The sequence below is a fragment of the Coregonus lavaretus genome (assembly GCF_964263955.1).
Source record: "Coregonus lavaretus genome assembly, chromosome: 29".
Taxonomy (NCBI): Eukaryota; Metazoa; Chordata; class Actinopteri; order Salmoniformes; family Salmonidae; genus Coregonus; species Coregonus lavaretus.
In genome coordinates this window covers 10,950,736-10,968,309 of record NC_140016.1, presented here as the reverse complement: position 1 = coordinate 10,968,309, position 17,574 = coordinate 10,950,736, and the positions used below count along the sequence as shown (strand labels likewise).

General features: G+C 41.4%; 2 protein-coding genes across 8 annotated transcripts in view; one reads left to right on the top strand and one right to left on the bottom strand.

The window, feature by feature from the left end:
- The first annotated feature begins 244 nt into the window (after positions 1-244).
- cnot7 (CCR4-NOT transcription complex, subunit 7) lies at positions 245-5,371 on the top strand. Of its 7 annotated transcripts, none has more exons than XM_084147179.1 (7): positions 245-383; positions 1,242-1,450; positions 1,569-1,762; positions 3,173-3,334; positions 3,454-3,598; positions 3,769-3,879; positions 4,570-5,371. In XM_084147179.1, the coding sequence occupies exons 2-7, from the start codon at positions 1,334-1,336 to the stop codon at positions 4,699-4,701; spliced, it is 861 nt and encodes a 286-aa protein (XP_084003305.1). In that variant the 5' UTR covers positions 245-383; positions 1,242-1,333; the 3' UTR covers positions 4,702-5,371. The 7 variants fall into 7 exon arrangements, with proteins under 7 accessions (XP_084003305.1, XP_084003304.1, XP_084003309.1 ...); XM_084147178.1 differs by having other exon boundaries at positions 245-638; XM_084147180.1 differs by lacking the exon at positions 245-383 and adding an exon at positions 862-1,029.
- Positions 5,372-5,486: 115 nt separating this feature from the next.
- Positions 5,487-17,574, bottom strand: part of zdhhc2 (zDHHC palmitoyltransferase 2) — a 33,874-nt gene continuing 21,786 nt past the window's right edge. The window contains exons 4-13 of the mRNA XM_084147177.1: positions 16,256-16,376; positions 12,037-12,106; positions 11,899-11,931; positions 11,461-11,581; positions 10,847-10,979; positions 9,286-9,412; positions 8,065-8,157; positions 7,707-7,825; positions 7,183-7,261; positions 5,487-7,069 (exon numbers count right to left, since the gene is read on the bottom strand). Of these exons, the coding sequence (XP_084003303.1) occupies positions 7,221-7,261; positions 7,707-7,825; positions 8,065-8,157; positions 9,286-9,412; positions 10,847-10,979; positions 11,461-11,581; positions 11,899-11,931; positions 12,037-12,106; positions 16,256-16,376 (858 nt within the window). The 3' untranslated portion in view covers positions 5,487-7,069; positions 7,183-7,220. The remainder of the gene's footprint in view (positions 7,070-7,182; positions 7,262-7,706; positions 7,826-8,064; positions 8,158-9,285; positions 9,413-10,846; positions 10,980-11,460; positions 11,582-11,898; positions 11,932-12,036; positions 12,107-16,255; positions 16,377-17,574) is intronic.

The following is a 17,574-nucleotide window of genomic DNA, read 5'->3' as shown; positions in this document are numbered from 1 at the left end:
TCCTATAATGGGGATCCTGCTTTCTGGAAACAATGCCTGCAGTACCGTGGTCGGCCTCAACTTGAACTCCTCAATGCGAAGGCTGGAGTCGTTCTCCCCTGGTAGTTACGCACCTGCTCTGTATGGATATTTTTGCCCACCCCGACAATGTTACTTTTTGGGGGACTTTTGTTGTTTTCATCCCGCACAGTAGGTGGCGGCAATACATATTTTTGGGTGTAGTCTGCCAATAAACCTTGACAAAGAAGAAGAAGAAGAAGAAGAAGAAGCAGAAGCAGAATAAGAAGAAAGGGAAGAAGGGACGAAAAGGAACCAGGGGTGTAAATATTAGTCCTAACAGTTGCAAAACAACTAAAACGAGAGTTTCTATTGGACAAAGTCAGGTAAATCCCGCCCCGTTTCGTTCCGTTTGCTTCCGTTTAACAAACGTTTTGGAACAGAATCGGCGTAATGAATACGCCCCAGTCCTTGGACGCCAAAGGCCAACGTGCTTACTTTCGTGACGTCATTGCTTGCGTGATGACGTTTTAATGGAGGTTCAGAGGTGGCAGCTGTGGGTTGATATCAATGACTGTCGGTATTTGGAATATAAAACTGTTTAAAAGTTAGTTAAAAGGCCCTGATTGTTTTTAAACAAGGTAATTGGGAGTTTTTGAACGGTTCACTTTTAATTGCACATGTCTTGTTTAGCGAACGCTAAGTCGGGAAGGTTGAAATTCAAGCCATATTAGGAGTTGGTTAGCCAGCTAAGTTAACGTTAGCTAGATTTGCTAGCCAGCTGCCAGCCACATATTTTAACTAGCTAGCTGACAGGTGTGCTAGGGTTGGGCATTATAAAAGGTGATGAAACACTATGATATCATTGTAACTGAAGAGAAACGCATCCTGTTCCCACTCTAGGTTTGCAGTTTCCTATATGGGGGGTGAGCTAGCAGAAGTGCTTGCTAGCTAACTAGCTAGTAGGCTAGTGGGACAGGTAGCTTAGTTTGATAACTAGATGGGTGCCTGTCATCACAGCCTGCTAAAAAGGTAGCTGGCCAGTTATTTGCCCCAGTAACATCAAAACATAGTAATGTCCTCCTAACAGCTATATTGTTAGCTACAGCATTAGCTATCTGGCTCAGTCAGTAAGTTACACAGTATCTTAGCTAGCTAGATGTTTTAATGTAAGCATTGAGTATGTGGCAAGAAATCTCACAGGGTTATTGTGTAGTCTGACATTGTTTGTTGTTTATCCCCAGGTCAAACAAATAAAGAAGGACCACAATTCCATGGTCAGTTTCTCTAAGGAGAGTTAGTTTGTTTTTGATGCCTTGCATGTAGAGCAGGCACTATGCCAGCGGCTACTGTGGATCATAGCCAAAGAATATGTGAGGTTTGGGCTGACAACCTGGATGAAGAACTCAAAAGGATCCGCCAGGTCATTCGAAAATACAACTACATTGCCATGGTAAGTTATGAAGACTTCTGATCAAAGGCATCTTGGTTGACACTGACAGATATGTGCTGAACATTACGTGCCGCTGCTCCATTTTTGCCTTCTCTATTGCTTTGTGTTCTGTTCGTAGGACACAGAGTTTCCAGGTGTAGTTGCGAGACCGATTGGAGAGTTCAGAAGCAATGCTGACTACCAGTACCAGTTACTGCGATGTAATGTAGACTTGCTAAAGATTATCCAGCTGGGCCTTACCTTTATGAATGAACAGGGTGAATATCCACCAGGAACTTCAACATGGCAGTTCAATTTTAAGTTTAACCTCACGTAAGCATTCCCCTTTCTATGATGTCTATCATTTTTCGACTTATTGTATCAAGACTTGACTTGCCCATGTTATAGAGGCCTCAGCTATGCCTCTTGTACAGCACCAACAGAACAGGGGAAGTTTCATAGCAACGGTTCTTTGGAGGCACTAGGAGAAAAGGAAGAACCTTTCTTTCTTTTTTTACCATGGAAGGTTTTAAAGATGATTGTAACGTTTACATGCATGTATTGTCTGGTACTTTCTTGAGGAATTACATTTTTTATAACTTGAAATCTCTGCATTAAAGTTAACTACAAAAAGGAAGTCCATTTGATGTAGTCTGTTATTGAGGTGATATTATTATAGTACAGAGTTTGACTAGCCTACATTTCTGGACTGATGGGCAAAGGCACAAACAAACCTGCTCATATGATGTATGAAACCAAGGTAGAACAGGCCTATGTTCAGTGTTGATACTCCACACAATCAGGGTCACGCTCATGGCTAGCTCCGGTCCAGGCCATTTGAAGGATCAGTGTCTGCAAGCCACATTGAACGCCCTGGACCAGAGCTAGCTCAGGACCTCCATATGGGAGTGAACGTTGTCACACTGCAGCTGCACTGCCTGCACACCGTTCAGGTAAAGGAAAATGTGACCAAGATTGTTTAGAAACCATGCGGCCAAGACTTTCACTTGAGCCACCTAATAGGCTGCACCTGTCACATGAGAAGCTGCTTACGTTCCCAACGAGCTAATTTACTTGCTTTTCTCCTAGTGCCTCTCCAAAGTCATTTTTCAAATGTTTATATGGACATATTTCATAAATGCATTCTCTCTTTACTTTCAAGCATATCGCAGGTACTGGGTTTTATTTTCTTGTTTGTTTTGGTGCAGCACTGAAGACAGTGTTTTCAGGAGTATTTGGTTGTTTACATGTAACTTGTTTATATTGTGGAAGTAAAACTAAAGGCTTATCAGCAGTGTATCAGACATTGAAGAAGAGATATAGTTGTACTGCGTCCACTTACACAGCAACAACAACTTAGTCACGCCAGTGTGAAAATGTATGCACTCACTAACTGTAAGTCGCTCTGGATAAGAGCGTCTGCTAAATGAGTAAAATGTAAATAAATGCTTAGTGTACCCCTTGTTCTTATAGCCGTTACATTCATTGCTATAAATCATGGGTATTTAAACCTTTTCAGCTGTTGACACAAAATAGAAATGTACTATTCTCCCGTGACCCAAATCTTCCTCCAACGACCCAAATTAAGAAGAAATTGTGTTATTATAGATGTATTCTCATAACTCGTGACCCACCTCTCACATGACCAGGGCCCACTTTGGGTCCCGTCCCATAGTTTAAGAAAGCCTGCTATAAATGTGTAGCCTAGGTGTGAGTGTGACATGTCTCTCTTTCCGTCGTTAGGGAGGACATGTATGCACAGGACTCCATCGAGCTCTTGACGACATCAGGCATCCAGTTCAAGAAGCACGAGGAGGAGGGGATCGAGACATTGTACTTGGCTGAACTGCTCATGACCTCAGGCGTGGTGCTCTGTGAGGGCGTCAAGTGGCTTTCTTTCCACAGGTAGGCCATTTCTAAGCACACGTGTATGTTATATGCCACATCTGTTAAAGACTTGGCCATTATTAAATTAAAATCAATCATCTTAGACCTAAGCATTTTGTTTATTTTTCTGTTTGCAGTGGCTATGACTTTGGATATCTGATCAAGATTCTGTCCAACTCTAACCTGCCCGAAGAGGAAGTGGACTTCTTTGAGATCCTTCGCCTGTTCTTCCCCATCATATATGATGTCAAGTACCTCATGAAGAGCTGTAAAAACCTCAAGGTAACTTCAGCACATCATAACAAAGAAAGTATTACTCAGCTCTGTATGCAATGAGTTTTCAGAGAGCTAACTAGGCCACAAGTTTTGATTGATAGTCTTTAAATGCATTAGAGACATGGCTAGATTAGCAGAATCTGTGAGTGATTGACAGGGCGTGGTTTGATTGACAGGGTGGGCTACAGGAAGTGGCAGAGCAGCTGGAGCTGGAGAGGATTGGCCCCCAGCACCAAGCTGGCTCAGACTCACTACTGACAGGCATGGCATTCTTCAAGATGAGAGAGGTACTCTATCCATGGGTGTCTCCCAAATGGAACCCTATTCAATATATAGTTCACAACTTTTGACCAAAGGCCTATGGGCCCAGATCAAACGTAGTGCCCTATAAAGGGAATAGGGTGAGATATGTTTGTGCGAATGGATCATAGAACAGGGAGATTACTCACAACTTGCATTTCTTCAAAGAGCCACCAGATGGTATTAAAAACATATATTCCTTTCAGTAACCATGTTTCCATCCACAGTTTTTATGGGAGTAAAGTCATACCATATAAAAAAAAATCCTGACAGCTGTGATGGAAACAGGACGTTTCGGTAAATTTTTATAAATTCCGACAGATCATTTGTTTGTTTGACATGGTAGGATCTTTTTGTGTCTGTAAAATTAATTATGCGAGAAATTGCGGTGGAAACAAATATGAATATAATAACCATCATATCAACGTAAACGTGGAGTCACACGATGTGTGTGGGCCTTTTTATCCACTATAAGTCGGTTTGGTGGAAACACACCACTGGTGGGAAAATTCACATTTTCTTTGCGGATTTTAGAATATTCGCATGACAATCTGTCGCCAATTGGATGGAAACCTAGCTACATATACATTTATCTGAGTCAATATATAGCTCCAAATGACTGTTGAACAAACTAGTATACTTCTTCCTGTATCTGATGACATCACATATTTTCTTAGATGTTCTTTGAGGATCATATCGACGATGCAAAGTACTGTGGTCACTTGTACGGGCTGGGTTCAGGCTCTGCATACGTCCAGAATGGCACAGGGAACGCCTACGAAGAGGAAGCCAACAAACAGCTGTCATGACAGCATCACTGGGATCTCTCTGGATGGTCTGCTCCAGTCAGTTACTTCGACGACTGGAATAATGAAAGAACAAAAGCATATATACCATTTAGGAAGCTCTTTGTCATAAGCTCTTCTCACTTTAGATGGTTGGTGAATTTGTTGGTTCAATAGGAACTATCTCCACACGTACCCAAGGTGTGTGTGTGTGCTTAATATCATGTAGTTTTTTCTATGAAAGCAGGTTAGAGGGGCTGGTTGGTTCATTTAGATTTCACATAAAGCGCTTGAAGAGAAAACAAGGGATTTTAGTTTTTCAAACATTTTCTGTAGACATTTTGCACTTTAAAGCTCCTAAGCAGATCCTTGATTTTATATGAAAAGCTAACAGTTTTTCTGGAATGTTCCTCTTCGTTGCCTTCTCTTCTTTTTCACTTAACATCTTTATTATGAAAACAACTTTTTCCTTTTTTCCACCAAACTCAGCCTTAATTGTAGCTACATTTATGTTATTTTAATATTTAATTTATTGTACTGGTTGGTTGTTTTCATGTGATGAGACCCCCCCCCATCCCCCCCATCCCCCTCTCATTACATTATTCATATGTAAAAAAAAAAAAAAAAAATGCAATATACAAGAGATTGTTTTTAAAGCTTTTGTAAATAAAGGCTTCAAACTTTTCTAACATATAAGAACTTGATTTGAGTGAGTTTGAGATCTATGTTTAACAGTGATATTTTTAATTATATACCTTATAGGTTATTGAGACCGATATGGGAGAAAGGTACAAGAACAGTCAATAATAGTGATATAAACAGACTGAACATGGCATCACTGTATTTATCTGATAAGGCATCACAGTACAGTACATAGCCTCACATGTTCATAAAGGTCATTTTCTCCATATCATGCACAGATAAAATATTTTTTTTAAATATAGATTGACAAGGTTTTAGCTCTAATGCATTTCAAAACAAGCATACATTTGAGCCATTTACCAAAAGGAAAACTGATGCTGATGAGTCATTTCCATACACAAAATGTAATTTAAAAGGACCACAGGAGTACAATCAGAACAGAACCCTCACAAGGTATGGAACAGCTGGAGCAATCGCTGTATTATTTCTGCAGCACTTCCATATTTGAATGGAGTTGAATTGAGAATGCAGCAAACGTTCTGAAACCGAGGCTTGGTTTTGAAGATCATAGGCCAGTGTGTCAGGCCTCTGGAGAAAAACAGGATCTTTGGCTGGCAGTTTGACAATAAACAACATTACAGGAGCACTTGACATGGCAAGCACACTGACACATCAAAAAGAAGACCGGTTGGTGATGTCTAAAAGCCAATGGTATCCTCACCGATGCCACAGGAACACACAGGAATCCTTTCAAATCAAAGAATATCAATATAGCCCTTATTAAAATGATTGTTATGCAACAGTGATTTTACAACGTTTACAAGAGAGAAAAACTGGTATAATACATGAAACTGCGGAAACTCAACTATTTACTTTCTTATGTTTTGTTAACATCCTGAGTATGAAGCATGCATCAGTTAATTCAAGGATTTTTCTTTTTTATCACAACAGGTGGTAAATGTGTTGATCATCTCTGCAATACCTCTTTCATGTTCAGTGCCATAAAAAGCCTAACACTGCATATCTTGTCCAAGTATCACACACAGAAAGCAGCTTTTACTCTTAAAAGAGGTCTATACAATCATAGAATCAACATTCACTATTATCATATATCTTTTGCATGTTAGGTTAGGGTTAAGTTTTGGCAAATTCTAAAATTACATTCAAATGGAATATTTAAACTGTTTCTGTCAATAATCACCTATGCAAGTTAGTCATTCCAGTTTAGACATTACACTGAAGTAAAAATAGACTACATTAATTTGGAGATGAAGTCCAAGATAATCAAATCATACAACAATACTTCAAGAGTCCTTTACTAAAAGAAAATAGATGTACTGAACACATACAAATGCAGCTTCTTAGACCGACCACCTGTTATACAAAGTGCAAATAAAACACATTCTATTCTTCTGTTTTTCAGATCCAAACTTGTAAAAACACGCCAAGTAATTGGAATGCAACTTCAATCTTCCAGTCGTGAGGCCACAACTTGATCTCACACTCAATATTCCGCCTTCAGGAAACCAGTTTTCACCATGTTAAATTATTTATCTTGAAACAACAATAACAATGATGTTACGTCTATTTCCAATGATACTGGTGAGAGCAAAAACAACATTAAACTAAGCCCTTCTATGCAGCAATTAACTACAGCAGTGTGTTATGGTAAGAAAGATGACAGGTTATGGTAATGTTATCCCAACTGCACATTGTCATAGGCACGCTGAACACTGGGATCACCATAGACCTGTTGAAGGATATAAGCATTACGTGACACATTAGAAATAAACCATATCGTTTTTACCTCAAGCTTTGTGGATAATAATATTTGTTAAATGTTGAGATGAATTTTCAACTCACCTATGATTCCACATACAAGTCGTCATTCCTCACCGTGGTTATGTTTCATTCTCTACGGCCATTGCTGGGTTACTTGTGCCTGAAAAACAACATGCATACAGTTACTAAAGTTATTGGAGAATGGCCCTAGGATAATGATTTGTACTCATTCAAATAAAAAATACATACAAAAAATGGACATAAAGCTGGGGTTAGGGTCATGGCTAGGGTTAAGGTTAACCAGGATGTGGACATAAAGCTGGGGTTAGGGTCATGGCTAGGGTTAAGGTTCACCAGGATGTGGACATGAAGCTAGAGTTAGGGTTGTGGTTGAGGCTAGGGTTAGGGTTATGGCTAGGGTTAGGGTTGAACCGGGATGTGGAAATGAAGCTAGGGTTAGGGTTGAACTGGGATCTGGACATGAATCTAAGGTTAGGGTTGAACCAGGATCTGGACATGAAGCTAAGTTTAGGGTTGAACCGGGATCTGGACATGAAGCTAAGGTTAGGGTTTGCTCGGCTCCCATCAGATAGTTGAGCTTTCACCCAGTCTCTCTTTGTCCGCTGCTCCCCCGTTCTCTGTCCAGGAGAGGGCGCTGTTCAGCAGTCGACTTTGGGACTCCCTCAGCGGTTTGGCTGGGAACTGGTGGCTCTCTCCAACAACACTGCACAACACAGGACAAACCATTAGGCAGGATCAGTACATTAATGGATTTCAATGGACTATTAGCAATACGACTGTTAGAAAAGTACTCGAAAGTACTCTCTCACATCTGTATCCAAAAATAATCTTTATGGAAAAGGACCAAATGTATGAAGAGTGTAGACAGGACAGTGACTTCCTGTGAGAGATGAAAACACGTCTTGTTGGGAGGGGGGTTGTGTCCAGGAGATGAATACTTACGTCTTGTTGGGAGGGGGGTTGTGTCCAGGAGAGGTGGGCTGCTCAGGATCCTGGTTCACCAGACAGGTTGGGAAGGAGCACCCATCACCCAGACTAAACACAAAACACAATCCTGTGATTAAAACTCTTCCTAATTAACAACTAACTAACCTCTTCTCACGCTTCGTAATTTACAAACCTTTAAACATTGTCCCCTCATTCCCCCCATAGTTCACCACTGAATTCAAGTTGAAGTTCTTTCTTCTCCCTCCTCTTTGTCAGAGTAGAGACCCAGAGACCTTTCTGTTTAGCTGAGAATATCAGTGGGTTCAGTCAGAGTAGAGACCTTTCTGTTTAGCTGAGAATATCAGTGTGTTCACAGTGGGTTCAGTCAGAGTATAGACCTTTCTGTTTAGCTGAGAATATCAGTGTATTCACAGTGGGTTCTGTCAGAGTATAGACCTTTCTGTTTAGCTGAGAATATCAGTGTGTTCACAGTGGGTTCAGTCAGAGTATAGACCTTTCTGTTTAGCTGAGAATATCAGTGTTTTCACAGTGGGTTCAGTCAGAGTATAGACCTTTTTGTTTAGCTGAGAATATCAGTGTTTTCACAGTGGGTTCAGTCAGAGTATAGACCTTTTTGTTTAGCTGAGAATATCAGTGTTTTCACAGTGGGTTCAGTCAGAGTAGAGACCTTTCTGTTTAGCTGAGAATATCAGTGTTTTCACAGTGGGTTCAGTCAGAGTATAGACCTTTTTGTTTAGCTGAGAATATCAGTGTTTTCACAGTGGGTTCAGTCAGAGTTGATGGCATTATATTTTATTTGCGAGCAGCATGCCACCCTGCATCCCACTGCTGGCTTCCCTCTGAAGCTAAGCAGGGTTGGTCCTGGATGTGAGACCAGATGCTGCTGGAAGTGGTGTTGGAGTCCCTCTGGTCTAAGGAGATCCCAATGCCCCAGGGCAGTGATTGGGGACATTGCCCTGCATAGGGTGCCATTTTTCAGATGGGATGTTAAAACAGGTGTCCTGACTCTATGATCACTAAAGATGGCATGGCACTTATCGTAAGAGTAGGGCTGTTAACCCTGTCCTGGCTAAATTCCCAATCTGGCCCTCATACCATCATGGCCACCTAATCATCCCCAGCTTCCAATTGTCTCATTCTTATCCAGGTTGTTGCTGTAAAAGAGAATATGTTCTCAGTTAACTTATCTGGTAAAATAAGGGAATAAGTAAATACCTGGAGTACACGGGAAATAGCCAGTACCTAATTTCATCACCGAAGACCTGGCGGAAGTTCTTACTGAGGCCCAGACTGAAGCCATTCTTATCAGCCCCATGACGGAACGCTGGGGCGCGGACCGCCTCTGAGGAACAATAGAGTAGAATATGATCAGTGTTGAATCAAAACTGAGGAGAGATCTAGTTAGGCATCGTTTATAGAGAACATATGCAATCTAGATGTTTCATAGCTCAAAGGAAACTGAGAGAGGAACTTCATTGTTTTGTGGGTACTTATGCATCTCCTGAACCAATAGAAACACATTCATGGATAAGAAACATTTTGAGACATCAGTTGTCAAATATCCTCTTGGGGAAGAGATTGCTGAGAGAGTTTGTTATTCTCAAAGGGTGGGGAGATTTGCTGTTTAAAAGCCTGCTACAACTGCAGACTAACTCCCTTGACTCCATCTCACTGAACTGCCCTTGGTACAGCAAAAATGAAGATCAGCCATTTCTAATTGACTTTATGTAATGAGAATGAGCCAAAGAGCCTGAGAAGTGTGCTCTCTGAGGACAGATCTATGCCTTCAGATCTGCTGGCTGTGCTGTGTTACCAGGTGTGACTGACCATGTCCTCTAAAGGCCTGTCCAGCAGGACTACCTGTCCAGCAGGGCTACCTGTCCAGTGTCTGTTACTAAGCCTCTTACTCTGAGCCTGTTGTCATGGCGTTATAACACACTCCCTGAATAATCCACTGACTCAGATCGGAGGCAGAAAAGTGCACCACTCGTTAGAGCTGAGTGACATGGACAAAAATTAAATTGACAAAATGATCAAGATTACTACTACTACTACTACTACTGCTTATACTACTACTACTACTACTACTACTACTACTACTACTACTACTACTACTTCTACTGCTTCTACTACTACTACTACTACTACTACTGCTTCTACTACTGCTACTACTACTACTACTAATAATATTACTACTACTACTGCTGCTGCTACTACTACTACTACTATTACTTTGAATGTTGTAGTTATCAATTGTCCCGTTAGAAATAGCCCATAGTAGCAGACTTATTTAATGTCAAACTTCACATTCCTCTAGTAAAAGCTTATTATTATTATTTATATTATTGATATCAGTCCTCAATAAATGATTGGTTCGGTCAGTATCGATAATTTCCGGTTTATCGTCCCAGCTCTAGCACATAGTCAGTCAGTCAGTCAGTCAGTCAGTCAGTCAGTCAGTCAGTCAGTCAGTCAGTCAGTCAGTCAGTCAGTCAGGCTGTCTGGCTGTCTGGCTGTCTGGCTGTCTGGCTGTCTGGCTGTCTGGCTGTCTGATAGATAATGGCCATGACAAAGAGCCTTATCAAATCATACCACAGATGAGTGACTGAATCTGTGTGTTTATTTGATGTGGAGAAGAATAGAATAAGTTCCCTATCCCAGGCCTGTATTTGGAGACTCCGTCAGAGCACCCAGGTTAGGTCTGTTTCTATTCTGTTTAGTGAGACACCAGGGAGATGGTCTCAACAACATATAGACACACCCTGTCAGCTCTTACCCAGAGTGGATCTGTTCTTGCAGACTAGCCAGCAGTGGTAGACGAACAGTGAGGCCAGACTGACAGAGAACATGGAAGCAGCGAAGAAAAGGAACATGATGTGGAACTTAGCCTGGGTGTCAGGCAGACCATTCTGAGGGAGCAGTTCCAGACAAACACAATGCATTAATCTTACAGTACCTGTATGTGTGCATTAGGCATAACCTGTAAGTAAAGTCTGCCCGCTAGTTGGGTGTTAGCATAGGTCGCTACGAAACTAGTGTAGGGGGAGCTTAACCAATCAGTGATCATCGTCCTCAAATTCAATGCCGCTGATTGGCTCATACCAGGTATTCTAAGAGACGGTCGTGTGTTCTACCTTCAGCCTTGCAGAGAAATCAAAATACTAAGATCAGAACATTACATACTTATTTTCTGTTATACACCAAGCATCATCTTTCATACTGTATTATTTACAGTCATTAGAAATAATCGTTTTCTCTAAAGAGCATGGATATAGAGATATATAGATATAACAGACAGTAAACTGTTATTAGATATTCAATCATTCCACTGGTTTAGATTGTACAGAATGTAAATTAATCCAAAGTTCATCATGAAAATATTTTACTCACGGTCCAGAATTTAATGAAGTACTGTAGATCTGTAGCAGTGATGAAAAGGCAATATAATAAGGAGTATGCCAAGAACAGCATGAAAAACTTATAGTTGGAGAAGCCCACACAGTTATTCACCCTGTCACATTCCAAAACAAGAAGGCAATGCTCCAAGTCAGTATCACACAATATGGGAAAACCCTACCGTTTGACTGCAACATACAGATGGTAAAAATGGCCCCCAAACAGAAACAGACAAGGCTAAAATATAATCTACATCGTAGACATCAGTTAAGCCTTTGACGACAATAGAAAAAGTGATCTATTTATCAAACAAGATTTAAAAACTCTTACAAATCATAGTGACCTAATGGAGAAAAAAAAATCAATTTCCTTTGAATAATTAATCGAACATCACTTTGATTAAGTATGAAATGGTATAGTAGCAATACAGACCAGGGGCAATGGTGATCCATCTTTAGGATGCATCTGTAAAACAACAGTAAGGAAACTCAGTAACAGCTAGAATATTCCCATACACAGTTACAGCAGGGTTCTTATGAACAGTACATATGGCCATGAGCAGAGTCATACTTATCACAGACTGAGCAATGGTGACATCGATCAGGCTTGACCAGCTGGCAGCGATCACAGAAACGGATAGCTGAGGAATAAGAGAGACAGCGTCAGCACAGTCAATCAGACACCATCACCACCCTATTTACCCCACTGACCAATGAATCATCAGCCTATCAACCCCACTGACCAATAACAAATGAATAATCAGCCTATCTACCCCACTGACCAATAACAAATGAATAATCAGCCTATCAACCCCACTGACCAATAACAAATGAATCATCAGCCTATCTACCCGACTGACCAATAACAAATGAATCATCAGCCTATCTACCCGACTGACCAATAACAAATGAATCATCAGCCTATCTATCCCACTGACCAATAACAAATGAATCATCAGCCTATCAACCCCACTGACCAATAACAAATGAATCGTCAGCCTATCTATCCCACTGACCAATAACAAATGAATCGTCAGCCTATCTATCCCACTGACCAATAACAAATTAATCATCAGTCTATACAGTGCCTTGCAAAAGCATTCATCCCCCTTGGTGTTTTTCCTATATTGTTGCATTACACCCTGTAATTTAAATGGATTTTTATTTGGATTTCATGTAATGGACATATACAAAATAGTCCAAATTGGTGAAGTGAAATATTACTTGTTTCAAAAAATTCAAAAAAACAAACAAATGAAAAGTGGTGCATGCATATGTATTCACCCCCTTTGCTATGAAGCCACTAAATAAGATCTGGTGCAACCAATTACCTTCAGAAGTTACATAATTAGTTAAATAAAGTCCACCTGTGTGCAATCTAAGTGTCACATGATCTGTCACATGATCTCAGTATATATACACCTGTTCTGAAATGCCCCAGAGTCTGCAACACCACTAAGCAAGGGGCACCACCAAGCAAGCGGCACCATGAAGACCAAGGAGCTCTCCAAACAGGTCAGGGACAAAGTTGTGGAGAAGGACAGATCAGGGTTGGGTTATAAAAAAATATCTGAAACTTTGAACATCCCACAGAGCACCTTTAAATCCATTATTAAAAAATTGAAAGAATATGGCACCACAACAAACCTGCCAAGAGAGGGCCCCCCACCAAAACTCACGGACCAGGCAAGGAGGGCATTAATCAGAGAGGCAACAAAGATACCAAAGATAACCCTGAAGGAGCTGCAAAGCTCCACAGTGGAGATTGGCGTATCTGTCCATAGGACCACTTTAAGCCGTACACTCCACAGAGCTGGGCTTTACGGAAGAGTGGCCAGAAAAAAACCATTGCTTAAAGAAAAAAATAAGCAAACACGTTTGATGTTCGCCAAAAGCCATGTGGGAGACTCCCCAAACATATGGAAGAAGGTACTCTGGTCAGATGAGACTAAAATTGAGCTTTTTGGCCATCAAGGAAAATGTCTGGCGCAAACTCAACACCTCTCATCACCCCGAGAACACCATCCCCACAGTGAAGCATGGTGGTGGCAGCATCATGCTGTGGGGATGTTTCTCATCGGCAGGGACTGGGAAACTGGTCAGAATTGAAGGAATGATGGATGGCGCTAAATACAGGGAAATTCTGAGGGAAACTTGTTTCAGTCTTCCAGAGATTTGAGACTGGGACGGAGGTTCACCTTCCAGCAGGACAATGACCCTAAGCATACTGCTAAAGCAACACTCGAGTGGTTTAAGGGGAAACATTTAAATGTCTTGGAATGGCCTAGTCAAAGGCCAGACCTCAATCCAATTGAGAATCTGTGGTATGACTTAAAGAGTGCTGTACACCAGCGGAACCCATCCAACTTGAAGGAGCTGGAGGAGTTTTGCCTTGAAGAATGGGCAAAAATCCCAGTGGCTAGATGTGCCAAGCTTATAGAGACATACTCCAAGAGACTTGCAGCTGTAATTGCTGCAAAAGGTGGTTCTACAAAGTATTGACTTTGGGTGGGTGAATAGTTTTCACGCTCAATTTCTTTTTTGTTTCAAAAGAACAAATATTTTGCATCTTCAAAGTGGTAGGCATGTTGTGTAAATCAAATGATACTGGGGTGGTACATGGGAAAATGGGTGGTACACTCCAATATGCGATGTGGTTAGACGAGAACACAGACATTTTGCCAAGGCAAAGATGAGCGTCCGACAACGAAACGCACGCTGACAGTAGTGGACACATCAATTTTGGCCTAATGACAATCGACAAATGTCATTACACTTTGTGGTGTTTTGTGTAACAGATTTCTCTTTCCATTCACCACTGTTTGGAGGCTGGAAATAAGTTGCTGAATAAGTGGATGAACATGCGCAGGTAGCCTAGTAAAGTAGCCTTTTGAAGTGACTGTTTGACAATCAGATGAAAACATAATGACTGGTTGTGTTTATGCCACAATAAAAGGTAATACATTTTAAAAGTTAAATGACAACTCTTTATGACTAGGCCCACAGAAATCCTATTGAATTAATAGGGATTCTACAGTGAGGGAAAAAAGTATTTGATCCCCTGCTGATTTTGTACGTTTGCCCACTGACAAAGACATGATCAGTCTATAATTTTAATGGTAGGTTTATTTGAACAGTGAGAGACAGAATAACAACAACAAAATCCAGAAAAACGCATGTCAAAAATGTTATAAATGTATTAGCATTTTAATGAGGGAAATAAGTATTTGACCCCTCTGCAAAACATGACTTAGTACTTGGTGGCAAAACCCTTGTTGGCAATCACAGAGGTCAGACGTTTCTTGTAGTTGGCCACCAGGTTTGCACACATCTCAGGAGGGATTTTGTTCCACTCCTCTTTGCAGATCTTCTCCAAGTCATGAAGGTTTCGAGGCTGACGTTTGGCAACTCGAACTTTCAGCTACCTCCACAGATTTTCTATGGGATTAAGGTCTGGAGACTGGCTAGGCCACTCCAGGACCTTAATGTGCTTCTTTTTGAGCCACTCCTTTGTTGCCTTGGCCGTGTGTTTTGGGTCATTGTCATGCTGGAATACCCATCCACGACCCATTTTCAATGCCCTGGCGGAGAGAAAGAGGTTCTCACCCAAGATTTGATTAGCAGAAAAACATCCCCAAAGCATAATGTTTCCACCTCCATGTTTGACGGTGGGGATGGTGTTCTTGGGGTCATAGGCAGCATTCCTCCTCCAAACACTGTGAATTTAGTTGATGCCAAAGAGCTCCATTTTGGTCTCATCTGACCACAACACTTTCACCCAGTTCTCCTCTGAATCATTCAGATGATCATTGGCAAACTTCAGACGGCCCTGTATATGTGCTTTCTTGAGCAGGGGGACCTTGCGGGCGCTGCAGGATTTCAGTCCTTCATGGCGTAGTGTGTTACCAATTGTTTTCTTGGTGACTATGGTCCCAGCTGCCTTGAGATCATTGACAAGATCCTCCCATGTAGTTTTGGGCTGATTCCTCACCGTTCTCATGATCATTGCAAGTCCACGAGGTGAGAGTTGCATGGAGCCCCAGGCCGAGGGAGATTGACAGTTATTTTGTGTTTCTTCCATTTGCGAATAATCGCACCAACTGTTGTCACCTTCTCACCAAGCTGCTTGGCGATGGTCTTGTAGCCCATTCCAGCCTTGTGTAGGTCTACAATCTTGTCCCTGACATCCTTGGAGAGCTCTTTGGTCTTGGCCATGGTGGAGAGTTTGGAATCTGATTGATTGATTGCTTCTGTGGACAGGTATCTTTTATACAGGTAACAAATTGAGATTAGGAGCACTCCCTTTAAGAGTGTGCTCCTAATCTCAGCTCGTTACCTGTATAAAAGACACCTGTGAGCCAGAAATCTTTCTGATTGAGAGAGGGTCAAATACTTATTTCCCTCATTAAAATGCAAATCAATTTATAACATTTTTGACATGCGTTTTTCTGGATTTTGTTGTTGTTATTCTGTCTCTCACTGTTCAAATAAACCTACCACTAAAATTATAGACTGATCATTTCTTTGTCAGTGGGCAAACGTACAAAATCAGCAGGGGATCAAATACTTTTTTCCCTCACTGTATATGTAATTAGGCTTATGAAAAATGTTGGTGCAGGTCCCGTACCGGGAATAAATTAATTTTACTTTCACTCCTGATACATTGTATAATCAACTGGACAGTTTTTGTGTAATTATAACTTTTGGGGAAACCAATTTTGGTTTGCTGGGTTGGTAAAAGTCAACCCACAGGGCAGACGTTTTGTTTTAGCTTGTGTTCTGTTGAGTACCTCCAGACATGGTGCGGGTGTAGATGGGTAAATCCTTGGCTATCCTTCTAAGAATCTCCTGCTGAGACTCTCCACGGTCCTCACGCTCCAACAGCTCCTTGTCTGAGTAGGACAGGTGGAACTACAGAGAGGATGGAGGAACAGAATAAGAAGCGTCCTGTGCTTCTACAGATGTAGGATCTTAATTTGATCACCCTGTTGCAGGAGGTTTAAAAAACCCTGTTGCATTTGAGGTTTTAAAGTCTTCTGAAGTTTGTAATTTCCACACTTGATTTTCCCTTAAGAAAAATGTTTCAACCCCTACAAAAATGTCCATTAATTATAATCAACATAATAATTCACATTTCCTGTTGCTGCAGGATGTTCGTCCCGCTGTAGCAAACTGGCTCAAATTACGATCCTACACCTCTAGAATATTGCAGGCCTACATCCATTACTAATGAGATGCACTTCCCATGAGAGCTCTTATCAAAGAATAGTATAATGCTGTGATCAACTATAAATGCTGTGTAGCTCTGAGTGTTGGAGGACTGCAGTACAGTATTGTTTAGTGTCACAAGGGTGATCCAGCCTGTAGGGCTAAGTCATGTGAAGTTCTATCATTGCCCTTTCCTTCTGATTCCTTCTGCCTGAGCAGCTAGATTGGTTGGAGAGCCAAAGCACTGCTACATTATTAGGCGTTTTATGATGGAAGGCTGAGGACTAATAACTTCAACAATAACAAACAGCATGGTGCCAAGTGCCACAGATATCACCACCCACTGAATCATCTAACAAGTACATCTTATAGTATGAAGGAAAATATTGTTATTGAGTGACCTGAATGTTAAGTTATCACCCCTTGAATGAACCAGAGCACTCAGTACTGGAAGGAGCATTTATGAGTGTTGTCTGAAGTGCATGGATTCAACAACAACAAGCGCTGAATCTGAGTGGTCAGGAGCAGAGATAGAGTGCTCCTTCAGGCAGTTGGAGAAGAATGTAATATCACTGTAAATATCACTGTAAACATCACTCTCAATCATAACAGGAGAGACTAGAGCCTAGTTATGTCCCTCTCCCTGTACCTCATCATCCAGACTAGCCTAGTTCTGTCCCTCTCCCTGTACCTCATCATCCAGACTAGCCTAGTTCTGTACCTCTCCCTGTACCTCATCATCCAGACTAGCCTAGTTCTGTCCCTCTCCCTGTACCTCATCATCCAGACTAGCCTAGTTCTGTACCTCTCCCTGTACCTCATCATCCAGACTAGCCTAGTTCTGTACCTCTCCCTGTACCTCATCAACCAGACTAGCCTAGTTCTGTACCTCTCCCTGTAC